At 43.1% G+C, this 27,484-nt stretch overlaps 1 protein-coding gene across 12 annotated transcripts in view; it reads right to left on the bottom strand.

Moving 5' to 3' along the window:
* ADGRE1 (adhesion G protein-coupled receptor E1) overlaps positions 1-27,484 on the bottom strand; it is a 61,966-nt gene that overhangs the window by 4,602 nt on the left and 29,880 nt on the right. For 7 of the 12 annotated variants that reach the window (XM_049097896.1, XM_049097898.1, XM_049097900.1 and 4 more), the window contains 14 exons: positions 26,403-26,549; positions 23,824-23,979; positions 23,586-23,705; positions 18,961-19,098; positions 17,480-17,568; positions 16,219-16,302; positions 12,805-12,979; positions 12,039-12,158; positions 10,705-10,904; positions 10,078-10,248; positions 8,344-8,538; positions 6,695-6,930; positions 3,760-3,826; positions 2,573-2,664 (listed from right to left, as the gene is read on the bottom strand). In XM_049097896.1, the coding sequence (XP_048953853.1) occupies positions 2,573-2,664; positions 3,760-3,826; positions 6,695-6,930; positions 8,344-8,538; positions 10,078-10,248; positions 10,705-10,904; positions 12,039-12,158; positions 12,805-12,979; positions 16,219-16,302; positions 17,480-17,568; positions 18,961-19,098; positions 23,586-23,705; positions 23,824-23,979; positions 26,403-26,549 (1,990 nt within the window). The remainder of the gene's footprint in view (positions 1-2,572; positions 2,665-3,759; positions 3,827-6,694; positions 6,931-8,343; positions 8,539-10,077; positions 10,249-10,704; positions 10,905-12,038; positions 12,159-12,804; positions 12,980-16,218; positions 16,303-17,479; positions 17,569-18,960; positions 19,099-23,585; positions 23,706-23,823; positions 23,980-26,402; positions 26,550-27,484) is intronic. The other 5 variants (XM_049097902.1, XM_049097905.1, XM_049097903.1 and 2 more) reach the window with 3 other exon arrangements.

The raw sequence follows: 27,484 nt of genomic DNA on the forward strand, positions 1-27,484 counted from the left end.
AGTCTTTACGTTCTGTCTCCCTTTCTGATATTTCCCACACATTTCTTCTCCCTTCCCTTATATTCCCTTTCACTATTATTTATATTCCTCAAATGAATGAGAACATATAATGTTTGTCCTTCTCCGACTGACTTACTTCACTCAGCATAATACCCTCCAGTTCCATCCACGTTGAAGCAAATGGTGGGTATTTGTCATTTCTAATAGCTGAGTAATATTCCATTGTATACATAAACCACATCTTCTTGTTAGTTGTTTTTAATCATAAGCATTGATATGAAGTCAGCTATGTATTTATGTGAGGAAAACCCAAAGTTCAGAATGATATGTATAGTATCCTATCATTTATGTAATAGAAGGTGAATGTGTAGGTATAGAATATTCTGGAAGGAAGCTCAATTCAAATGATAATGGTTGCTTAAGGTGGAAGAGAATCTGGAGACCTGGAGATCAGGGGATTACTTTTCATGTGTTCTCTATGGAGCCTGTTTCTCCCTCTGCCTGTGTCTCTGCCTCTCTCTCTCTCTTTCTCTCTCTCTCTCTGTCTCTCATGTCTCACGAATAAATAAATAAATCTTAAAAACTTTTTTTCTTATCATTGCATGTATTAACTCTTTTATACTTTTTGTATCAACTTTTTAAAAATAATTTTTAGAAAAAAATTATTTCAGATGGGATGGATGAGGGATTGGATACTGACAGGAAAACAAGCAAAGGACATCATATGGTTCCTGACAATAAAACCTAGACAGCTCCCCACAGGGAACCTGCTTCTCCCTCTGCCTATGTCTCTGCCTCTCTCTGTGTGTGTAAATAAATAAATAAAAATATTTATTTATTTTTTATTATTTTTTAATTGAAGTTTGATTTGCCATCATATAGTATAACACCCAGTGCTTATCCCATCAAGTGCCCTCCTCAGTGCCTGTTACCCAGGTACCCCACCCCCCACCCGCCTCCCCTTCCACCACCCTTTCTTTGTTTCTTGGAGCTAAAGTCTCTCATGGTTTGTCTCCCTCTCTAATTTTTCCTACTCAGTTCCCCTCCTTTCCCTTATAATCCCTTTCACTCTTTCTTATATTCCTCATATGAGTGAGACCATATGATGATTGTCCTTTTCCGACTGACATACTTCATTCAGCATAATACCCTCCAGTTCCATCCATGCCAAAGCAAACGGTACTTTAAAACAAAAAAACCTAGACAATGTCTGACTTTGCTAGATCTAATGAAGATATGAAGATTAGTTGAGGGGTGCCTGGGTGGCTCAGTTGGTTAAGTATCTGCCTTTGGCTCATGTCATGATCTTGGGGTTCTGGGATCAAGCCTGCATCAGGCTCCTTGCTTAGCAGGGAGTCTGCTTCTCCCTCTCCCATGTCCCTCCCCCCACTTGCTTGTACTTTCTATCTCTCTGTCAAATAATAAATAAATAAATAAATAAATAAATAAATAAATAAATAATAAAATCTTTTAAAAAAATTAGTTGATTGATCAAGAAACACAAATGGTCTATAAGAGTATGAAAATGTCTCACATCTGACTCCTAACTCTGGGAAACGAACTAGGGGTGGTGGAACGGGAGGTGGGCAGGGGGTGGGGGTGACTGGGTGACGGGCACTGAGTGGGGCACTTGATGGGATGAGCACTGGGTGTTATTCTATATGTTGGCAAATTGAACACCAATAAAAAATAAATTTATTAAAAAAAAAGAAAATGTCTCACATCTGTAAGATTAAATAATACGTACAAAACTAAAATAATAAAATAGTATATTTAACCCATTAAATTAGCAAAAATGACACAACAAAAATGATAAATCCTGGTGTTGGCATAGCTGTTAAGTAAATAAGCACTCTTGCAAATGGAAACAAATTTTCTGGAAAATAATTTGCAATATATACTAAAAGTGTGACAATCCAGCCTGCCATTTGACTTGGGCAGTTTCATGCCTACCATTATGAACAATCACAGGCATGGAAAAAGATCTATTAGGGTATTCAAGACTGCATTCTTTATAATAACCCTCCTCCCCCCAAGGAATCAGAAACAACTCGAATGTCCATGAATAAGGCATGATTTAAGTAAGTTGTGCTGTATTCTTACACTGAAATGCTTTACAAAAAAAAAAAAAGATATTGTCAAAGAATGTCTAGTTAAATTGAAAAATATCCATGCTATTAAGAGAAAATGGTTATAAAAATGAATGATTCTATTTTTGTAAATATCACATATAATTATGCACAGTAGATGAGTTAGAAAATGTACTAATAGTTTCAATATAGGAAACAGTCTTCCTAGTAACTGTGTTGCTACTTCATAAACCAGATAAAGTGGACAATGTTAATATCCCCATGGTAAATAAGGATAAGGAAACAGTTTCAGAGAAGTTATGTAACTTGTCTGAGGTCACACAGCTTGTAAGTGTCAGACCTGGTGTTTGAGACCCCAGATCTAGACTCTGAGCTGTTCTGTCCTGGACACCAGGACCAGGCATACAAAAGGGACTCAGTGGATGTTTGTGGGAAGAATGAAGGAGACTGGGAAAGGAGAGAAAAGGAAGAAGGGTCTGCACCTGTTGTCTTTGAGCTTGGAGACTTCAGCGTTGACGCTGGAAAGCTTCTGCCTCAAGATACACAATGTCCAAGTTAGGAGGATGGAATTGATCTACAAAGTCAAGCAGAAAGGACTAAGAGATTGGAGATACACACGGACAATGGCCAGACCACCTGTAAGAGACCCATAGTCTTCAGTAACCACCCCAGGAAGCAGTTGACCCCAAACAACCAGCTCTTGAGTGGTAACTGATAGCCTCCCTAATTTCTGTCCTCACTTCCAACTTAGGACCGAAAGGAAAAAGCCAATAAGGAAAAAGCCAATATGCCGCCCTAAGCATTCACATTGAATGCGCTGCTTTGAGTTAGGCTGCCTATAGAATCCCGATGCATACAGCCTCTGATCAGGCCACACCAGAAGCCATCCCTGTTTTATCCCTATAAAGCCTTGCCACTCCTCTGACTGCTTTTGAGTCTCTGCAAAGTGCAAGTGATGGTGGTTGGCTCCCTTACTATAGCAATTAATAAGCCTTTCTGGTTCTTATTTGGGTGATTGCCCTGGGACCTCACAATGTGATCTTATTTGGAATTAGGGTCTTTACCAGAGGTGATCAAATTAAAATGAGGTCATTACAGTGGGCTCTAATTCCACATGACCTTATAAAACAGGGATATTTGATTGTGGTGATTATTTCACAATGTATACATATGTCAAAACACCAAGTTACACACCTTAAATATATACAATTTTTATTTGTCAGTTACACCTTAGTAAGGCTGAAAAAAAACCAACAACTCTAGGCTTCCCTTTGCTTCCATCCCACTGTTTTCTTTTCCTCCCTGACCATCAAATACTCTTTTTTTCCTCCAAAATAAAAATAAATAAATAAAAATCATTTTTGAGAACCTAAAAAAAAATTTTTTTTGCCTCCCTTTTTTCTCATTTAATTCTGATCCTCAGAAGACAATAATAAACCCATTCTTTCTGGAACACAAAGGACAGATAAGATTGTGGTCCCTTCCAGGGGATTTGCAATGTTGGCAAGAAAAAAAAATCAGAAGTCAAAGAAATTGACTCTAACTTGGAAATCTCAAGAACTGGGGATCAGAAGGGAGAATGTTTGAGAGGAATATGTGACCTTGGCTATCCACCTTCCATCGGATCCCTTGGGTCTCCTTATCACACTGTGCCAAGCAATTTGCTTACCACGATGATGGTACAGACTGGCCCCAGGAAACTCCAGATGAAACCTGTCTCCGTATTCAGCCAGCAGCTATGGAGAGAAACAGAAGTCAGTGCTTGTCTCAGAGTCTTGACCCTATAAGTTACTCACAACCCAACAAATGCACTAATGGAGGAGAGTATAGGGAGATGACCCTGAGACGAAAATTCTCATTATGAGACAGGCTACAGTTCAGTTTTCTCTGGGCCTCAGCAAGTCTTCTTTCAGATCTTCTTCCTGGGTAAATGTTCCTGGAGTATTAATTTGATGTCCTACATAGAGCTCATCCTCACTTCATAACTTTTGTAACCCCTTCCTCTCTATTCAGACCTCCTCACTGGTACACTGGACATTCAGATCCCAGCTTAAATGTCACCTCCTCTGAAAAGCCACTTCTGACCATCCCTACCCGTGGTCCTTCTCTAGCAGAGCTTGCTGCTTTTCTTTTTTATTCCATCTATCAGTGTCATAAGTTATGGTGGTGTGTTTCCTTGCAAACTGTTCTTCTCTCTACCAGACTATAAGCTGTGTGAGAACTCAGACCTTGAACTTTTGTTCATCTCTGAATACCCAGCACTCAGGGCAAAGCCTGGTGTGGATGAAGTATTTTATAATTATTTCTTAAAAGAAATGAAGGGAGGAAAAGATGGAGGGAGGAAAGGAGGAATGGAGGGAGAGGAGGAAGAGACATGCATTGCTTCTTTCCATCATGTCTCTAGTAATTGGTTTTCACCATCTGACAACCATTCCACCATATTCAGTAACAGCATTCCAATATTCCCTTGTGAAAGTGTGCCTCCCCCAAAAGAGAAGGAAAATAATCAAGTTTGGCCAACCAGGCGTTCTTTCCCTGGAACAGGAGTCTCCAGGTAGTAGTAGATAAAAAGGTGGAAAATGCATGGAAAACCATTTCAGTAGATACTGGACTATTTCCTTATCAGCTTCTGCATCTCTGCATGGAGGCATCAGACTAAAAGCTCTAGAGAATTAGTTTTCTGAGAGCAGCCCTCAACCAATGGCTGCTGGGAGGGAAATGGTGAACAACTGGTGGGTTATTGGAGGTCCATGCCCTACACAGTTTCCCAGAGGTACCCACTGGGATGGAGCCTGTTACCTACAGCTGTACCTGCTCAGAAATGCACTCCATATTTCCAGTTCTTCCTCACTGCCTGGTGCTTCTTCCTAAGGTCATCTCAAATCCTTGTCAACACTACTCCCCTCTTCCAAAATTTTTTGTGGTTCTCACCACCTGGAAGGTATGCCCCAAATTCCATGCCCCTCCCCTAGATCCCCCTCTTTCAGCCCAATCCACCTGTTCTCCAAACACACCTTGAGCCCTCCCTTGGGAAGCTATTGCCCTCACCTACCGTCGCCACTCCCCTTCCTCTTTGCCTGTGTATATTTCAGTAGGGTTTTCAAGGCTCATTCAAATTCTATCTCCTCCAGGAAGCCTTCCATGAACTTTCCGACTCCCATGTGCTATTATCCTTCTCTGGTCTGTGTCAGTGCTTATATTACCCACACCAACATCAGACACTTCAATCATGGTAGCCTTGCACTGTTACCACCATCTCCTGACAAGACAGTCAGGTCTGAATTCAGTTTGGACACTTTCTAGCTATGTGGCCCAGGGCAAGTTCTGCAACTGTGCTGAGCCTCAGTCTCCTCTGGAGCTACCATTTATTAAGCTGTTACTTTAGGTACCACCATATGCAGCAGCTCAGGTTGTGTACTGCACAAATCCAGGGGACACTATTCATACTCCTAGTCCTTGCACTTAGGATTTCAGTTGAGAAGTACCAGAGATAATGCATGTTTGTAAAACTTGCAGGATTTAGGTTTGATAAGTGCTCACTTATTATGGATTCCTTTCCCTCACCTCTTATCTCATGACCTCACCTGAAATATAAAACATCAGTAGTAGGCAGGGAGGAAACCTGGATATTTAGTTCCCTAACCACAGCTCAGCAATGCCTCTAACACAGGGTGATGAGCACAGGCCCTGGGATTGGAAAGACCCAGATTCATGTCCTCACACAGCCCCTTTCTCATCGTAGTGGCAAGAAAGCCTGTCTTTCCTCATATCTAAATTAGAATAGCACCACTATCTCAGGGGTCATAGGATCATTGACATGACACAGTGAGTTACAGTCTCTGCACTAGCCGCATACTGTTTGTCCTGTCATTTACCTGATTTTCAAAGTTGATTCACTTTTTTTTTAACTTATACAATGGAATCACATCTATGATATCATGAGTTTGGTTGGTATGCTAGCAATTTTTTTCCCTAATGTCCTATAAGATAACTACGAAATTATTTTTAAGTTATACTCACCAACATACTACCCCAAATCCTCTCCCATGGAACCATGTGACAAACAAACGTTGCTTTCAAACAGACAATGGTGATGATGGTGATGATGATGATGATGATGATGATATGTATATTGTTTTATCCTATGCCAGACACTGGTCTAAATGTTTTGCAGATAATAACTCATTTAACCCTCACAACACTATGATGTAGGCATTGCTACATCAGCCCCTATTGTATGGACGAGGAAATGGAAGCATATAGAGGTTAAGCAACTCTCCCACAGCTAGGAGGTAGTGGAGCAAGGGTTCAAACCCAAGCAGGCTGGCTCCAGGATCCATGATTTTAAAGTTTACAACCAAGCTCATTGTTTACACCACCACCATTATCTATACTATGGTACAAATAGTGGCTCCTGGATTCACGCAGTGCACAACCCGTGCTACTACTATACATGGCAGCTCTGAGACCAACAAAACATAAAGAGCTCAATAAACGGTAGACACAATCATCACTACTGTTACTACTCTTCTTGTTGTTCATGTAATCAATTATCCTCATGAACCCTGGCAGCAGGCTCTTCAGGGAGAGAGGATATCACTTACCGATTATGCATTCCATAACCTTGTGGTTGAACACCAACAGAGACAGCCACCACTAGCCCTGGGATCCCATAGCCAAAGACACAGAGGTACCACATCTTGATGTGGCGGGAGCTGAAGTAATTCACCACCTTCAGGTTCCTGACCATGAGGAAGAGCATCACAGCCTCTATCAGCATCCAGAAGAAGCAGGCGAGGTAAAGGTAGTGCAGGAAGCCTGCAATGATGGCGCAGCCCATCTGGAGAGGAGAAGCATGCACACTCAGGATCCCCTACCCAAGAAGCAACAGTGGGGCACTACTTTGACTGGAGTTCCCGAACCACAGCCCATCCATTCATCCCACAAACCTTTACATAGAGGTATTTTCCCTACAGGTGCTACCATCCCTTGGGTAGGGGGATAAGTCATCCTGGTTTACCTGGGACCTGTTCTTCCCAGGACATGTGACTTTCAGTGTTAAAACGGAGAGAGTTTTGAGAAGAATGGTTAGTTGATTGAGTGTGGGGGGTCAGCACAGTGTAGCCATTAGAATGGCTGCCTGTTTTGTAAATGACGTTTCATTGGCACATGGCCACACCCATCTCTATATTTTCTTTGAAAAAAAAATATTTTATTTATTTATTCATGAGAGATGCAGAGAGAGAGAAGTAGGCTCCCTGTGGGGAGTCCAATGCGGGACTCGATCACAGAACATCAGGATCCCGACCTGAGCCAAAGGCAGATGCTCAACCCCTGAGCCACCCAGGCATCCCCATCTTTATATTTTCTATGTCTGTTTTTGCAGTAAAACAGCAAAGCTGAGTGACTACAACAGAAACCCTAGGATCTGCAAAGCTAAAAATATGTATACCTGCCTCTTTAGAGAAAAAGTTGGCTCACTCCTGGTTAAATGATGGCAGTGACACATGCTACTAGCATTGAATTCTCCAACATTCCACAGTGAGGGAGGTGATTCTGCACAAAAATGATCACCCCAAGCAAAATGTCGCTAGTGCTCCTTTCGGAAAAATCCTAAGAACCTACTATGTTTCTGGTATAGTTAAAGGGGATAAATTGGCCAAAGTTCTTGCTCTCATGGGGCCCATAGTCTAGTGGGAAGGGTAGATATACTACAAGTAAAACACCAAATAATCAATATGGTTTCAAATACATGCTGGGTATGAAAGCAAAATAAACTGATAAGGGATAGAGTTTCTCAGCTGTAGCATATTGACATTCATAAAAATATTGCCAGATTATTTTCTGTCATGAGGGCTGTCCTGTACATTGTAGGGTGTTTGGCAGCATCCTTAGTGTCCACCGGATGCCAGAAGCACCCCCTCCCAGTGATGACCACCAATAATGTCTCTAGATATTGCCAAGTGTCCCCTAGGGGGCAGGATCCTCCAAAGTTAAGAACCAATGGCTTAAAGTATAATAGGAGAGATCGCCACAATATATAATATGATCAGGGAAATGATTTTAAACTGAGACCTATCACAAGAAGAAGTCAACCAGGTGAAGAACTGGGAATAAATATTATCAAAAGAGGGCATGGCACATACAAAGGTCCTGAGGTAGGAATTAGAGTAGAGGTTATTGAGTAGGAATGGGGGGGGCTGATGTGGAAATGGTGGGGTTGGGTGAAGACACAGCCTGAGGGGTGTGAGACCTTGTTATGAATTTTGTCCACTCCAGTGAGGAAGAGAGCCTTGGCCAAGAAGAGGCACACGCAGAGGTGCAGGTGGAGGTAGGTATTGTGATTTTGAATGGAACGACACAGGATGAAGGTGGTGATGGCCAAGACGAGACACACCAGGGAGATGATCATGCCCACGTGGCTAATGATGTACAAGGAGAAGTCCATCTGTCAAGGAAAGAGATACACCACTCAGAGAGGGGCTGACATTCCTTCAGGCAGGAAAAAAAAAAAAAGAATTATCCAGTCTCCTGACCAGGGCAGAAAGGGCTCAGGAAACTTTTCTCCCTTTGACACTTGGAGTGAACTAGATATTGTCCATTATCAACCTCTGGAATCCATCAGCACCCATTCCCACCCCTGTCCTGTGCCACTCCTCATGTCGTACTAGAGCAAGATGTCTATAAAGGACATTTCCCAGAATCTTCTGGGGCTAGGGTTCTAGATGTCATTTAGGTTCTCCAATAAGATGTTTGCACAGTTTTGGAAGGTAGGATGCAGGCAGGTACCAGCTTTCTGCAGACAGGAGCAAGCTATGAGTGGGCTCCACATTCCAGCTTGCTCCTTTTTTGATTGCATGGATGTGGGGTGATCTGCCCCATAGATGTGGGTCAATTCCTGACCTCTGCATTACAGCTGCAGAGGGATGATCTTGAAGAGTTGGGGTGACCCAACTCGCAGCCCCTGACTTCAAATCCTCCGTCCCTCTCTGTGACTTTGCAAGCATCCCATTCCCTACCTGAAATACCTAGAATGGTTACCATTTCCTGGCCTGGACTAGGGCTGTTACACAGGCATTCAGAGATAGATGCCCCAACTTCTGGGAGTGGAAATGGCAAACTGAGTCCTTCACTTATTCACAATTATTTTTATTCACCATTAACTTCAATGTTTTGAATTCCTCTGTGTGTTAAAGATGTGCCAAGACGCCATCTCACAAGCTACTCCCTATGATCTTGTGACAGACATGGTGACTGAGAGAATGGACTACAGTTCTGCTAGGTCCGAGCTGTGTGAGCTTGGGCAAGACACTTCACTGCTGTGTCCCTCAGTTTCCTCATCTGTTAAAAGATATGAACAGTAATTGCCCAGTAGAGTTGTTGTAAGAGGATTCAGTGAAAATACTTCAAGTGCTCATGGCTGTGCAGGAAATATATTACATGTTCTGTATAGCCTTCCTCTCCACTGAATCTACCCACTCATCAAGGTTCATGTTCCAACCCCTCCCTGATTGATTGCTCTCACCAACACACTTCTGAATTCCTATAGCACAACTTCTTGTACCATTTACATGGTTTTGTGGAAAGACAGCTCTGGAGCCAGACTGTCCTGGGTTTGAGTCTCGTTTCCACCAGTTTAGTTTCCTAAGTAGGTGGATTGTGGAGCCTCAGCCTCCATCCTATAAAATAGCCTGAAAACACTTGACTTAAAATAAAGGGTTTAACACAGTAGGTACTCTGTAAATGGGATCTGTGGTTATTTTTCTCCCAGAGCATCTGCTTAGGGTCATTTCTCATTTTATATATCAATATCATGGCTTCTCAGCTAGATTCTGAATTCACCAAGGGCAAAAGTATCACACACTCCATCTGTCCCCCATGACTCCCTCCCACAACACCCAAGACCATGAGAAACACACAGTGGATGTTTACTTAGTATTTTCCCCCTTGCATTTGGGGAGCCAGAGTGCAGAGAATTGGTACTGACCGTGAGCTCCCCATAAGCCATGATGATGGCCAGATTCACCATTTGATTACAGCTGCAGACAGTATGCGTCTCAGAAGCTTCAAGGACCACACAGCCAGAAGACGTCCACCTACCACCCTCCACATTGGTGTCCCAGGAAACGCAGATAGGTCTCTCAAATTCCTGCTTAGGCTGAAAAAGGAAAGGCTCTGGTCATCCGAGACTCTCTTTCAAATGGATTCAGTATGACTGACTTCAAGAATCATTTGGGGCATGAAGATACAGGTATGTTTGGGAGGGAAATGCAATATTTCCATGCACAAGGATAGAGAGAAAGATCTCAGATACCAGGTCTGCCTCTACCACTGACTTGGTCATAGCCAAGGTAAATAAAGTCCTTGTGAATGTTCCTGCACCAACATCACTTAATCTGAGCCCAGTTTTGCCCGGTGATGGATGGAAGAATGCCACATAGGAATAGGAGAGCCCTTTCTTTTGAGGTAGATTTTGGGGATCGTCTTGAGTTGCAAGAAACTGTGGGAGCTTGCTGCCTTCATGAGTCCCTACCAGAAGTGAAAGTTAAGCCCACTGGAGGATGGAGCATTCTCAGCAGGTAGATGGGGGCTCAGCAGGGACCTCTTCACAAACCTCAATGTTCTCCAGTGTGTAAATGATAGGGTCAGAGAAGCCATCCTTCTTCTCACCAGTCATGATGCCTTGTACAACTCGAGAATTCATCTTCACCTTCCTCTGAGAGATGGCCGAGGGCATCTGTTGGTCTTGGAAGAAGCTCTCATCTAAAAAAGACTCCATACCCAAAAAGGAGACAAAAGCCACCCCAGTGGTCCCTGTGATTTCCCCCAAAGGCAAAAAAAAAAGAAAGAAAGAAAAGGAGGGGAGAGGAAAGGAATAATTTGCTCAGTAGTGATTATAGATGATCCAACATGTACATATGCATACATGCTTTAATATCCTATGCATCTCTACCTCCACTGGCCTGCTCTGAGGATTGCCACACCAATGGAACCAGGAGACTCCTAGGTTGGTGACCCTCTCTAGAACCATTTAAAAAAAATCCTGAGGTGCTACCACCTGAGAAATGTTGGCTACAATTAAAAAAATAAGTTTGAATTTGTGCTTTTAAGGGACAAACTGAGCCATGGGGAGTAAGTTCTCCTCCCATATTTATGGTTATTCTTGTTGCATCTCTTTGGTGGGCTTCCCCTTTCAACATTGGTGGTCTTCAGGGACATCCCAGGCTTGCTCCCTGAGCACTCCCAATAGCAGATAGATTGGGGAGTGACTAACAACAGCCCCCAGACCAATCTGGCCATCGCCTCTTTGTATAAATAAAAGTTACTGCAACACAGCCACACCCGTTCACGTATAAACACCTTTGCACTGTGAGGAACTGTATTGCCCTCAATGCCTAAAATACTTACCAACCTGCCCCCTACAGGACAAGTTTGCCAGTCCCTGATACAGACAGCACTGTCCACTAGCAATGTAACTTGATCCACATAGGTCATTTTAAATTTGCTAGTAGCCACATTTCAGAAAAGTCAAAAACAGGTAAAATTAATTTTAATTATATTTTAATTCAATACCTGCAAAATATTATCATTTCAACATACAATCAATATAAAATCTCATGTGAATGAGATTTTTCCACCCTTCATTTTTTGTACTAAGCCTTTGGAATCCGGTGTGTATTTTATACTCACAGCCTGGCCACATTTCAAGTGCTCAATAACAAAAGGTGGCCAAGTGGCTGCTGTGCTGGAAAGTGAAGTTCCTAATACTCCACTATTGTGAGAATATTTATTTAATATCTGACTTCCCCAGCAGATGGAAAACTTCCTGAGGGCCTGGGCCTCACCTGATCCCCTCATAAGTCTTGGCACCTTAGCGTTGAGTGATAAACATTTACTGACTGACTATACCATTACCACTCTCCTTGATTCCCAGAAGCAAGTCTATACCTGTGGATTTAGATTCTTCAATGGTGGAACACCCAATCTTCATCTCATCCCCTTTGGCTTTAAAGTGAAAGGTCATATTCTCTTCATTGCATTCTTCCTTGATAATTTTGCTTTCAATTTCTAAAAGGAGATAGGGAGACTTTGCCTGAGGTCACTCAGAAAGTGAGTCCTGAATTCAGTTTCTGTCCAAAAACCTTATATGTACCCAGTTGCAAGCAAAGAATAAAAAGGCCAGTTCATCATGGGGAAGATCTTGAGCCCCTTGTTGAGTGACAAGAGGAAGGTAGCACTAAACTAATTAGAAACCCAGTTGGACCCATAGGAGAGAGCTCTCGCCCCATAGCAGGTGCATCAGGGAAACATGGGGTTGAGATAAACAGTGATGGAAAGCAACGGTCCTAACCCTCTGGCTACACCATGAAAGCTAGCAATGCTCCCCCCAAGCTTGGCCCTCTCTGGCTGACTTAGCCTGCTGTATTTTTGTCAATAGCACTATCTATATCTTGTACACTAGATGTTTGCTTATTGTGGGACTCGGATAGTTGTTGAATCAATGACACACTCCAAACCATACCTGGCAACACTCTTAACTCAATGTGAAGCACTCAGTAAATGGAAGATGTTGTTAATATCCTTGAACTGGCTTTTCTGTGAGTTCAGAGGTTTGAAACAGTTGGGGAAATGGGATATGGGAAAGCCATGGAGAATTGCATCGCCCAAGCCCCCCTCCCTCCATCAGCACCCAGGTGTAACCTTGCCATCTTACCTAATTGTTCTGTCTGAATAGTCTGACTGACATTTGCCGAGGGTTTCAGGAAAGCTGCCAGGGTGGTGCTTTTCACACTCTCCAGGACCACAGTGGCCAAAGCGGATGTCTCTTCTTTGGTGAAGTTGGATGTGGATGTTTGTTCGAGCACAGAGGCAAAGCTCTCGACCGTACTCTGCAAGGAAACGTGTTTGCACACTATGTACTCGCACCCTCTTCCCCTACCCCTGAAACAGCAGCTGTTCCCTCTCTTTCTCCCCGCTCCTACTCTCTCCCTCCCTCTCTCTTCCTCCTTCTCATTCTCTCTCTCTCTCTCTCTTCTTCCTCCCTCTCTCTCTCTCTCAAGAGAGTGGGTTCATAGTCTAGGCCAATGAAGAATTAAAAGGGCATCTATTCAGCTTCCTTTCCCTGATCCCCAAATCCCCCTGGGATGCAAAAACGGTATAGCTTTAAATCAGCACCTGTAATACTATTGCTTGCATATACCTCTGACCCAGTAATTTCCCCTCCTGGAATTAATCCTTCCAGAAATGCTTAAAAATTGTGTAAGGACCTTGTCCAGTGATATTTATTTCAGCATGGCTTATGATAGCAAGAAGTTAGAAAGTCTAAATGTCCAACAGATTGGCTAAATAAATGATGATGGAATCAAATTGTGGGATAGTATGCAGCTCATAATAAAAGAACGGTTATATATATCAGTTTTACTCAGTGAACTCCTTTCTTGACATTCAAATTCTGTTTTTTTCATTTAAATTCAGTTTGCCAACATACAGTATAACACCCAGTGCTCCTCCCATCAAGTGCCCTCCTCAGTGCCCCTCACCCAGCTACCACATTCCCCCACTTAGCTCCCCTTCTGCAACCCTTTGTTTCCCAGAGTTAGGAGTCTCTCATGGTTTGTCTCCCTCTCTAATTTTTCCCACTTAGTTCCCTTCCTTTCCCTTATAATCCCTTTCACTATTTTTTATATTCCATGTAGGAGTGAAACTATATGATAATTGTCCTTCTCTGATTGGCTTATTTCACTCAGCATAATAAATCCTTTTTAAAAAATCATGAAAAGAATTTCAGGGAAAACTGGTGAGGGTACAACTTGAGAGATGTTCATTCTGGAGAAACAGGATGCATTGAATTCTGTAGCCATATCTCAAGTGCAAGTATGAGTTTGGGGTCCCTCCCCACCAACACAGAAAAATCTCAGGTGGAATCATCCTGCAAAAATGTGGTCCTCAATTTTATGGCTAAGGAGACCTCATTAAAACTCCCTTTGAAATGTGAAATCTATTTTCACCTGCAAACATTATTTTATTTCTTTGGGAAAGTAAAGAATCGATAGGCAAATTAAGACTTCATTGTGCTTTCAATTTTGAAGGTTTTATGATCTTTGGCATAATCTGGAAAGTGGTGGTTGAAAGCGTTTAGAATAATTTGACACATTAGAGAAGCTAACTGATTATCCATGTGATTTCACTGCCAAAACAATTAGATGTGTGATAAATGTGTATTTAATATGAACCGTGTAAGAGAACACAGCTGCTGATAAATGGGTTTGAACATTTAAAAAATCTAAATTATTACATTTATACATTTTATTATTTGGACTTATATTCCCTTGAAGGCACAGCAACTTCACCTTTTAGGTTTGTAAATCTTTCTCAGTAGGTATTTGAAATTTGGAGGGAAATAAGAATATTTGTAAACATAGTCTAAAATGAGGGAATCTAATGAAATTTGTAAAAATGACTCATCACTTATGGAAATTTAATCTGAAAACCCTATTAGTGAATGTACACTTGATGAATAAATGTGTTATACCAATAAATTAATTTTAAGTCAAATTACAAATGAAAGTATTATTCTTATTTTAGTACAAAACCAACCAAATTTATTAATAAATTAACAACAGCTAAGTTGTTAAGTCTTAAAAAAAAAACTAGGCTTAAAATCTACCATTGCAGGGGGATCCCTGAGTGGTGCAGCGGTTTAGCACCTACCTTTGGCCCAGGACGCGATCCTGGAGACCAGGGATCAAGTCCCACATCGGGCTCCCTGCATGGAGCCTGCTTCTCCCTCTGCCTGTATCTCTGCCTCTCTCTCTCTCTCCCTATCATGAATAAATAAAATCTTTAAAAAAAATCTACCATTGCAATCAACAAGTAATCCCAGCTTTAGATATTTATCATGGAGGAATGAAAAATTTGGGACACATACCCCAGATAGACATGCAGACCCACAAACACTATGTGAATGTTTATAGCAGCTCTACTGATAATTGCCCAAAGTTGAGATGGGGCCAGGAGAAAGGGGAGATGGTTAAGTGGAAACAACTCAGATGTTTTTTGTTTTTTTTTTTAACTCAGATGTTTTTCCCAGATGAATGGATAAACTGTGGTACATCCATAAAGTGGGATAGCACCCACATGTACTTTAATGTGGTTGAACCTTAAAAATATTACACCAATAAAAATAAATTTATTATTAAAAATATATATATTACACTCAGAGTAAGAAGCCAGACACAAAAGACTATATTTTGTAGGACTCCTTTTCATAACACATCCAGAACAGGTATGTCTACAAAGTTAGAAAGCAGATGAATGGTTGCCAGGGGCTGGGGGAGGGAGGAATGAGGAACAGCTGCTTCATGGGCATAAGTTTCCTTTTGGGGGGATGCTGGTGGTAGTTACACAACGCTGTGAATGTAGACAGTGTCACTAACAGTTATTTAAAAAATAAGAATTGGAACTCTTGATCACAAAGGCATTATGCTGAGTGAAAGAAGCCACATCCTGTGTGATTCTATTTATATAACATTCTTGAAAAGACAAAATTCTAATGACAGAGAAGAGTTGGGGATTTACAGGGGCTGGTGGTGGAGGGAGCATCTGACAATAAAGGGGAAGCCCAAGGGAGGAAAAGAAACTGTTCTATGTTCTGATTGTGGTGGCAAAATCACCTATCATCTATGTTCTGATTGTGGTGGCTACATAGGAATCTATTTAGGTAATAAAAGTCATCAAACTAGACAGAGAAGGGAAATTTAACTGTATGTTAAATTTTATTTATTTTTTTTAATTTTTATTTATTTATGATAGTCACAGAGAGAGAGAGAGAGAGAGAGAGAGAGAGAGAGAGGCAGAGACACAGGCAGAGGGAGAAGCAGGCTCCGTGCAGGGAGCCCGATGTGGGATTCGATCCCGAGTCTCCAGGATCGCGCCCTGGGCCAAAGGCAGGCGCTAAACCGCTGCGCCACCCAGGGATCCCCCTGTATGTTAAATTTTAAAACCTTACAACTATATAACAAATTAAATGTTAACTCAACCCATTAATTAGAAAAAGGACCTTCTGTGCCCAAAGTGTCCCCCATGTTATTCGAAGCTTGAAACACAATTACAAAGACTTTGCTGTTACCTTCAGAGAAACCACGGTGTTTCTGTTTTCACAGGCATCGTCCAGAACGTTGAAGGTGGCATTCATTAGTGTGCAGAAGGAACCCTGTGCCCCAGAGGAGGAGAATGTGTGAGCACTGATCCATCAATCCCTCAGCATGTCAAGTATACAAATTGGCCGTCCAGCCCACCATATGGGCTCCTAAGGTGTCCAAGAGGCTCTAGAATTCTCGGGAAAATAGAAACTCACCATTTGAGCAGAATTGGAGCCACCTCTCTCTTCAATGAATAAAAGAAACAAATGCAAAGAAACAGCAAAATTACTTAGAGGGGTCAAAGATGGCGGAATGCGTGGGAAAAAAAAACAACCCTAGTGGTCCAAATGGAATATTATTCAGCCACAAAAAGGAGTAAAGCATGGACACTTGGTACAACGTGGTGAACCTTGAAAGTACTGTGCTCAGTGAGAGAAGACACACACACACACACACACACACACACACACACACACACATCATGTACTGCATGATTACATTTATATGAAATATCCAGAAGAGACAAACTGAGGGATACAGAGAGATCTTCCTCACCACAACTTATTCACAAAACAACAGCAGTGGTCCAAAGTGCATGGGAATTCCAAAGCTAATTTATAAACTCATATCAAAAATCATGACATCAATTCCTGAACATAATCATGGAGGCTTTAGTCCCCAAAACAACTTCATTAGAGCATCAAGACATCCAAATTCCTCTTTGCCTGGCTCTGGGACTGTGAATCACCCCTCCCACACCATGCAGACATAGTACCAGCACTCTCACTGGTAAGGAGACTCTAGCATCCTTTCTTCTTTCAGTAAAAGAGCTCCCAAGTTTAAGATAGACAAATGTCTTCCCTTCTCATCTTTCCTTGAAGTCAGATATAAGCAGAAGTGACACTGGGTTATACTTTTAAAGAAAAGAACTATGCCTTTCACTTCCCTCTCCCCCCTGTCCACCAGCCAAAATGCAGATGTGATGGCAGGGTCCGGAGCAGCCATCTTGGACCACAAAGTGGGAGGCTTCTGTTGGTGATGGCAGAGCATCTACGGAGCCATCATATCAACTCTCCACAGTTGACACTCAGGTTGTTACAAGGAGAGAAATAAACTGCTATACAATTTAGGTCACCATTATTTTGGTCTTTGTTAAAGCTGCAAAACAACATCCTACCTGAGTGGCTTCTAGGAACTTCTAGAAGTTCTTCTAGGAAACTCAAGCTAGGAACTTTCAACAATACTTACGTGTTCACGCTCTACTGCTGCTCCCACTTGGCATAGCTGGACCCACTCATTGTCTGGTATCACATCTTCTTTACACTTGAAGGGAATCCCTAGGAAAAACCAAAAGCAACCAAATTAAAGCTCAACCACAGCAAGCTATGATTAAAAGACAAGTCTGATTTCATTACCCCCTGCTTCAAATCCATCCATTACCATATTATATGACCGTGGAAATGAGCAAACCACAGCTACACACTGAAACATCAGGGACTCTGAGAAGCAGGATACTGAGTGAAAAGAGCAAGTCAGAAAAGACTATACAGAGCACAATGCCATTTTTATATTGCTCCAAAACAAACAAAACCAAGCAAAGTAGTGTTTAAAGAAACATTCATGGGGGGCATTTTTTAAGTAGGGGCATTATAAACAAAAAGTTTGGGATCCCTGGGTGGCGCAGCGGTTTGGCGCCTGCCTTTGACCCAGGGCGCGATCCTGGAGACCCGGGATCGAATCCCACGTCGGGCTCCCGGTGCATGGAGCCTGCTTCTCCCTCTGCCTGTGTCTCTGCCTCTCTCTCTCTCACTGTGTGCCTATCATAAATAAATTAAAAAAAAAAATTTAAAAAAAAAAATAAATAAATAAATAAACAAAAAGTTTCAAGTAGTCCCCTCTGAGGAAGACAAAACGGAGATCTAATAATGGGGAAGGAACATGCAGGAAACACATGGCATTGATAATGTTCTAGTTCTCGTGTTGGTAAGGGCCTCAGATGTACCCATTTTATAATGACACTTCATTGCCTCCATAGAAACTACCCCTATTTTTAATGTATCAAGTCATCCACAAATTTAAAAACTTAAACCTTTCACAGTTCTTCACTGTTCTCAACAAGAAAAAAAAAAAACCTCTAAAATTCTTCACATGGCTCACCAGTTCCTGCAGGAACTGACCTCAGCCCACATTCTCAGATACACCTAATGCCATTTCCCCTAGCCCTCTTTCTGCCTTAGCCTCAGAGCCTTTGCACATGCCACAACCTGGCACACTGAGATCTCCACCGTTTGTCTGGATAATTCCTACTCTTCCTTCAAGCTTCAGCTTAAATATCACTAGCCCAGAGTATATCAAATATCTCATTACTCACATTGAAGCACAGTATAATTTTTGTGGAGTCACACTGATTGTGCTTACTAAATAATTATGTGTGTGCTCTCTGCTCCTTCCCTAGACTATAAACTACATGAAGGTGTATTTCATGTCCAATATATCCAGGATTAAATCCTCAGTTTCTAGTGCTGGGGCCTGATGACTAATTAATTAGTAGATGCCCCAAGAATAATTTATTCATTGATATAATTAATGAGGGAACAAATGCATTAGAAAAGAAAGAATTGTAGATGAGGTAAGAGTAAGAGGAAGATCCAGAGTTTGCAAAGATTGAGGATTTCACAACCAAACCAAGACACAGATTCCACTACTAAGGGACACAAGGAGATGCTTACTTTTGCAGGTGAAGTTCAAGGAGCCTCCTGCATTAGGACGAAAGCCCTCAAGGCAGCTACAGCTGTAGGAGCCCAGGGTATTGGTGCAGACAGAATTGGGGCCACATGGTGATGGATCTTGGGAGCATTCATCAATATCTGCAAAGAACTTAGAATATCAAACAACCCAGAAGAACCAAGAGATATGTCTTTCCAAGGATGTTCAGCAAACCCTCATTTCACCTCTACATTTGACTTCTTGGTCTGTGAAGCTCAACTGTCCATTGCTTGGTGTAAAGCCAAGAGAGCAGGTACAAAAGTAGCTCCCAGGGCTGTTGGTGCAAGTTGCATTGGAAAGGGCACATGTGAGGGCACCTGGATGGCTCAGAGGTTGAGCATCTGCTTTTGGCTCAGGTCATGAACCTGGGGTCCTGGGATCAAGTCCCACAACAGGCTTCCCCTAGGGAGCCGGCTTCTCCCTCTGCTTGCCTCTCTGTGTGTGTCTGTGTCTATCATGAACGAATAAATAAAATCTTTTTAAAAAGGAAGGGCACAAGTGAAGGCACTCATCAATATCTGTAGGGTAGAGAATGGGCATGAGGCAGGTGGCTAGCAATCCTACAAAAGTCACATTTCCAAGGCATGGAGTTGTCCCTAAGACATGGTGTCCCAAGCAAGGACATTTCCCAGAAATCTCTGCATCTACATGGGGCCATGTGACTGGTTTTCATTTAGAGAAGGGGAGCGAGTATGACATTTGTCACTTCTGGACCAAGGTGGTACAAAGTAGATGTCCCTTCTCTCTCTTTTCTCACCACTGGCTGAACCAGTGATTCCAAAGTCAGAAGTGATATAGAAACCAACAGATGTGAGGAAAATGGATCCCTTATCACCATGTGGAGAAAAGCTGCCCACTGGCCAGGTATGTCTATATTGGATGGTAATGAGAGTCAGAAATTCTTTTATGTTAAGCTAATGATTCTCAACTGAGGGAGGCTTGCCCCCTGTACCCCTGCCAGGGGACAAGGACAATATCTGTAGACATCTTTGGTTGTTTGACTGGGCCAGGGTTAGAGGGTGTACTACTGTGATCTAGTGGGTAGAAACCACAGATATTGCCAAATATCCTATAGCGCCCAGGACAGCCCTCCACCACACAGAGCTATCTAGCACAGAGGATCACTGGGGAAGGGAGGGAAAACAGTGAGAAGTCATCAGAGAGGGAGAAAAGCCATGGGAGACTCTTAACTCTGGGAAACAACCAGAGTTGTTGTTGTTGGCAGGATGGGGTAATTGGGTGATAGGCATTAAGGAGGGCACCTCATGTAATGAGCACTAGGTGTTATTATACACAAGTGACATATGTAACACTACATCTGAAACTAAGATGTACTATATGTTGGCTAATTGAATTTGAATACAAAAAAGGAATTATCTAGCTCAAAATGTCAATAGTGGCAAAGTTGAGGAAACCTGGCAACTAATACTGGTTGATGCCAGGTCACCTCAACAATAAGGAGTTACCTCTCCCTCTGGGGGTTCTGAGCCATAGAGGATATATGGAATAGAATGTCCTGGGGGAAAAAATAAGGAGGGAGGTAAAGGCCGAGCAGGCAGGAACAATTCTATTCTCCTAGGATGTAGGTAAAGACAGAGTTGAGGCCACAAAGAGTTGAGTTCCTGGCACATTTGTCCACATCTAAGCAGAAAAGTGGTCTAAGTCAAAAGGATGAAGCATGCCAAGGCCTTGGCAGTGCACAGCCCCACCCTGCCTGGAGCCAGTGAGTCTCCTGGGATCTGCTCACATCCTCTTAAACATTGCTGAAAGGAAGTGCAAAAACCCATGTCTGTGACCCACACAAGTCTCCAGATGAGGCTCTCTAGAAGCTTGGGATAAAATCCAAGCTCCTCATTAGAACACGGCAGACATAAAGAGTCTGGTCCCACCTAAGCTCACCTAGCTCATCTTTCTCTTCTAATCCCTTAGTCATTCCTGATCTAGATTCATTGACTACCAGTAGGTTCATGAAGTCTCCTTCTCTGCTCCCTCAGGCCTGAACCCACTTGCCCCACTCTGTCCTTAATACATCTCAATTCCTTTCCAAGGAAATCACTACATCATCAGTAATAATAATTGAGAGGCATCTAACTGGAGGCATAGAGAGCATGGACAGGTTGGGCTCAAAGCCTGGTTCTGTGCCTGTTCATTGTGTGTTCCAGGGGGCCGTGGACTCAGTTAGGTCTCCCCAAATTCATATGGTAAAGCCCTAACATTCAGTGGGATGGTGTTTGGACATGGGCCCTTGTAAGATGATTGGATTAAGATGAGATCTGATAATAGGATTAGTGCCCTTAAAAGAAGAAAAGGGAAGTTTTCAGGCTTCTTAGGCCTGGGAAGAGGCTCAAGAATGAGACATCTCCCCAGACTGTCTTGAGTCAGAATCTGGGAATTTGAGGATTAAATCCATGCTAGCCCTATGCAAGCCCCCATGCTGGGTTGCTGGACATTGCAGCCTCATTTGGAGGCTGAAATTGCATGATGGTTAGAGCACAGGGTGTGAAGTCACACTCAGCACAGTGTAGATCATGACTCCCCTACTTCCTATCTATTTGACCATGGGAGAGTTGCTCCACCACAGAGCCTCCACCACAGAGACTCAATTTCCTCATCTGTAAAATGGGTATAAAATACACTGACAGCATCAGGTTTTTGGGAGGACAATGGGTACAAGAATGGAAAAGCTTAACGCTTTCTGGGATCCAGCCTCCAGGCCTCTGTACCTGCTGTTTCCTCCTCCTGGAACACCAATCACCAGAAATCCAATATTCACTCCACCATGCCCTTCACATCTTTTCTCAAATACCAGCTTCCCAGCATAGCCTTTCCTTACCACTCTATTAAAAAGTAGAAACTCACCTCCAGCTCTCTCTCCATATCCACCTTTCCTGCCTTATTTATCTTTATTTCCTTCAAGTATTCTTGGCACATGATATGTTCATGTATTTATGTTACCATCTATCTACCCAACACTAAGTGATGAGCTCCAGGAGAACAAATAGCTTTTCCTCTGTTATTCACTGCTGTATCCACCATCCCTAGATTAGTGTCTGGCATATACTAGGTGCTCAGGCATGAGACTAAATTCTGGCTCAACAATACAAGCAGAGGGTGGCAAATAGCTCCAAAGCATAATGACCATAGAAATGGTTATCCTCCTTGACTCTTTCCTGTGCCTACACCATGGGATGCAGATGGTGCACTGAGATGTGACTTTGCCACTCCTCTTTTAAGATGTGGAGCTTGCTTCCCCACATCTTGAATCTAGCTGGCCTATACTTGTACTGGTCAATAGAATGCAGCAAAAAAATTATGTGGTGTCAGTTCGAAACTTAGACTTTTAGAGGCATATTTGCTTCTGCTCATACTCTGGGCACCTTGCTTCTTCCATATGAACAAGCACAATACTAGCCTAAGGAAGAATGAGAGAGAAAGTTGACAAGAGGGGGATTATCCCTGAAAACCCTAGTGACGTGGGAGGCAGCCCAGATGAGTTGAACCAAGCTGACCCAAAGCTGCCCACAGACATATGAACAAGCCTATGAGAGACCCAAAGAACTGACCCTCAGAGCCTAACCCAAACTTCCAAGCACAGAATAGAAAGCTAAACAGATGGTATTTTTCTAGCCACAGACCTTCAGTTGTTACTCAGCAGTATCTAGCCGCTATGAATGGATCAGAAAAATTAGAAAGGATTTCCAGTATTTCTCACTCCAAGCCAAGGGTATGTGATAAGGGCTTGGTCACTCCGTGCCTTGCTTGATGGAGTCACCCTCTCTACCAGTGAGCATGGATAACGCTAGACTGCACCAACTCAGGAAGATGGAGCCCTTGTATCTTGTGTGAATATTCTGGCTGCAGTTTGGAGGATGGATTCAAGGAAACAAGACTGGAGGAAAGAAAAGCCCAGTGAGGAGGTTGCTAAAATAATAGTTGACCCCAAACCAGGATGGGGAAGATGGAGGGAGTTAAGACATATTTAGCAGGTAAATTCCCTAAGATATGATGACTGCTAAATATGGAGGGGTGTGGGGGTTTGGGGAGTCGAAAATAACTGTCAGGTCTTGAGTCCAATACTTCTTAGAAAAAATTCTGAAATTTGAGTCTGAACACCTCCTAGGACAGAGATTCTCTACCTCACAACTACTGGCATCTGGGACCAGATTATTTATGGGTGTAGAAAAGCTGTTCCATGCATTGCAGAGTATTTAGCAGCATCTCTGGCCTCTCCTCACTAGATCACAGTAGCACCCACAATGCCCTTGAACAATACCAGTTGTGGCACTCAGAAAATGCCTCCAAGCATTGCCAGAATCACCTGAAAGGGTATCACTGCAGGGATAGATCCCTATATTACTCACAAGTACTGCCAGACCCACTGCTTGTCTCAAGGTAGGCCTCAGCAAGACTTCAAATCCTGGCTCTTCTAGTGAACAGCTGTGTGTCCTTGGAGAAGTCACTTCAATACTCTGAGCCTTAATTTCCTCATCCCCAAATGGAAGATAATAATCCCTACCTCACATGATCATCAACGGAGGTGGTTCCCAATGGATTAAGTAGGTAAATAAAGAAAGCAGGACCTCCATACCTTCACAGATGGAGTTGTGAGCGATGAATCCAACCTGGCATCTGCACTTGTAGCTTCCCAAGGTGTTGATACACTCAGCATGCCCTTGGCAGACCCCACTGGAGAGGCATTCATTGATGTCTGAGGAGCAGTGGAGGAGAGTGAGCAGACACAAGATGGTGTGTCTAAGGTAAGAGGCACACGTACCCAGCTCAAGAGAGGTCACTGTCCCCCAGAGACCCATGCCTGAGAGCATTACCTGTGCAGATGAAACGACCTGGATTTCCCAGGATCCAGTCATTTCCAGTGGGAGAAGAGAAACCAGGCAAACAGCTGCACTTGTACCTCCCCAAAATGTTTTCACAGACTGAGTTGGGACCACATGGTGGGGGGCTTTGAGAACACTCATCTATATCTGGATCCAGAAAGAGGTGGAGTTACAAAATTGCCTTATCTTGTGTAGCACATTGTTTTTCAAGATAACAGAAGTGATGTCTGCCATGCTGTATGCCCTTCATTCTATGTGTATTTGTAGTCCATCCAGCAAGCAGTGGAGTCTGTATCCACTCCCCCCCTTGTATCTGAGCATGATGGGACTATGAGGGTGGTAACACTAAGTCATAAAGATACCATGCACTTCCTCCTTGTTCTCTCGGAACTTGGCCACCATACTGTGAGGAAGCCCAACCAGCCATGAGAAAACAACTTATGAGAAGAAGAATCAGAGCTCCAGCCCTCAGCCCTGAGGGCAGACAGCCCAAGGCCAGCACCAGCTGAGCAGCCATGTGAGTGTGTTCTCTTTCAAGTGGATCCTCCAGCCCCCACTTGAGCCAACTCAGCTGACACTGCATGGAACAGAGACAAGCCACATCACCAAACTCAACCAAAATGACAGATATATCCATGAGCGAAATAAACGATTGCCCTTGTTTGGATGTACTAAGTTGGCGGGTGTTCTGCTACTCAGCAGTAGATTAAAAAGAAGCAGCTTAAAAAGAACTTAAAAAGCCCAGAGAGCAATTTACTCAGTGGAAGGCCCATAAAATTGTGCAGTCGTGGTACGGTGGGGTGGTCCAGCCCCAAGTCTCCTTCAGCCCTGCTCTGCCAAGTCATCCTAAACCCTGGTAACATCCATGGCATGCAAATACAGCTTCAAGGTGAGTCTCTTATAGCCTCTCCCAGAAAACTGGGCCTCTCCTACACAGAAATCTGGAGTTGCCACTGTACATCAGGATCAAACCTCAGGAATGTTCGTTCCACCTTTCTGTGAAGTAGTAAAACATTAGGAACAAGTGATAAAGGCTGATTAAATCTGGGGTTGACATAAAGAATAAGGTATGTGTTCCTTCGTTCCACAAATATCACCTGACTACTCACTAGATATCAGGCACCACACAGGATAAAGTGGATGAAATCCTTGCTGTGGGATACATACTTTGCTAGATGGGGAATGTTGATTTGAATCCAAAGTTTGAAACAAAGGCCCATCAGGACTACTGAAGCTTACTGAATAACCCATAAATTGTAACTCCAAAATAAAGAAGGTTTGGGGGCTCCAAGGGAACTACAACAATAGAAACGAATTATCTTCTTCAGAGCCCAGCAAACTAGCTTGTGAGGCAAATTCAGTCCACTGCCTGTTTGTATAAATAGTTTTATTGGTACAGCCACATCACTCATTTATTGGGAAAAAGCCGTATCATATATGGCTGCTTTCCCACTACAACTGGGGTATTAAAGTTTCTGAGACAGATCCTATGGCTTGCAACCTCCACAATATTTACTATTTGGTCCCTGGCATAAAAAAGTTGGCTTGGACTGCTGGTTATATTCAAGGTGACAGTCAGATATTGACTGTTGAGGGGAGAATCAAGATCTAAAAGGAAGAAATGCAGATAAAGAACCTCACTCCTTCTAGGAACTATTTCAATTCATACGACTTATGTTAGTGATACTTCTTGCATATGCCCATAGCATACGTGACTGCATTTAATTTTCCCAAAATCCTTTGATGTAGTTATTATTCTATAGTCACTCTACAGATGGGAACATTGAGGCTTAGAGAGGGTAAATACCTTCCCCCAACAGCTTACAACTAGATGACATGATTCAGAGATTGCTGTTAGATTCTGCAAGATGTGGGTTTGGAGGCCAGTTCAACCACATGACCATGAATGCATCATTTTGGGGCTCCAAGCAGTTTCCTCATCTGTACACCGGAGATTATCATGATGCCTGCACTCAGTTTCATGTAAAAATACACATGGAGAGACACCTGGGTGGCCCTGTGATTGAGCGCCTTGCTTTGGCCCAGGGCGAGAACGTGGATTACCTGGATCTAGTCCCACATCGGGCTCCCTGCATGGTTTCTGCTTTTCCCTCTGTCTATGTCTATGCCTCTCTCTCTCTCTCTGTGTGTGTGTGTGTGTGTGTGTGCGTGTGTCATGAATAAATAAATGAAATCTTAAAAAAAAAAATGCACAGAGAGCCCTCCACAGGGGACCAGGTACTCAGTGAATGTTAGAAAATTTTGTTTTCTGCATGGAGAGGCAATGAAAAGGAGTTCTCCCAAAATGAAAGCAGCCGCTATTTCTGCATATAAACAAATAGCATGGTTTTTACTTTTATTTCCATCCTAATGCCAGCTCCGAATCATTGGAAGTTTTAGAGCAGGAATTGTTATCATTATAGAAAAAGAAAGGAAAAAATGGTCAGGGAAGGAGAGAGGGAGTAAATAATGTTTGGGAGAAAAGAAAGAGTACCTACATCCACTACCCCACCAGCTTCCACCCGTTTTCCTACAAAATGCTGGAGGGTTTCAAGGTTGCATGTACTCACCTATGCATGTCACTCCTGGGCCCTTAAATTGCTTCACTCCATTGCTGGGTAGAAAACCTCGTTTGCAAGTGCAGTAGTAACTATCTGGAGTGTCAGTGCATTTTGCATAAGCTGGGCACGTGGTGGTATCTGCACACTCATTCACATCTGGGCAGCACAGAAGGAAGAGTCAGGTTAGAGCCCCAGGGTGGGTTTCCAGAGGAGCCAGCATGAGAGAGTAAAGGGGACTGTTGTAGGCTGAACTATCTCTGGAAGACCCAAGCCTTGGTCCCTGGGAATGTAACCTTATTTGGAAATAGGGTCTTTGTAGATATAATTAAGACCTCCATGAGGATGTGTAGGAGGCCCTTACTGTGATAAGAGATGTAGGATGTCCCTTAATCTGATATGATGACGATTCTTAAGAAAGGGAAAAGAGGCACATGGACAGCTCAAGGACAACAGCACCTGGTGACAGAGGCAGAGACTGGAGTCATGTGGCTAAAACCAAGGAACACCAAGGATTTCTGGCCACACCAGGACAAACTCTCCCAAGAGGCTTCAGAGAAAGCATGGCCCTGCAGACACCTTAATTTCAGATTTCTGGGCCCCAGAATGGCGAAGGAATAGAATTCCCCTTGTTTTAAGCCCTCTGTTTGGTGGCAACTGGTTATAGCAGCTCTGAGATACTGCTCAATGCTGTCAGGGACCTTGGAGACTCTACACCCCTGCTGCTCCAAGAGTACTTCATGGGCCAGGAGCGCCAGCACTGCCTGGGAGTTGGTGGCAATGTAACCTGTCAGGCCCCTCCCCAGAACTGATCAATCAGAATCTGCATTTTTACAAGGCCCTGGGTGATCTGTGTGCACAGGAAAGTGTGAAATGCAGTGACGTGGACACCTGCTACTCCAAAGTGTTCCTCAGACCAACAGTGTCTGCCTCCCCTGGGTCCCAGGTCTGGTAAAAGCAAATGCTGACTCTGCTGGTCAAGAAAGAGGCCTGAGATTCTGTGTTTCTCACAAGTCCCTGAATGAATCTGATGCTGCTGGTCCATGGACCACGCCATGGTCATGAGACCTCTAGATAGAAGAGTCTGAGACTCA

This window comes from Canis lupus, chromosome 20 (assembly GCF_003254725.2).
Source record: "Canis lupus dingo isolate Sandy chromosome 20, ASM325472v2, whole genome shotgun sequence".
NCBI lineage: Eukaryota > Metazoa > Chordata > Mammalia > Carnivora > Canidae > Canis > Canis lupus.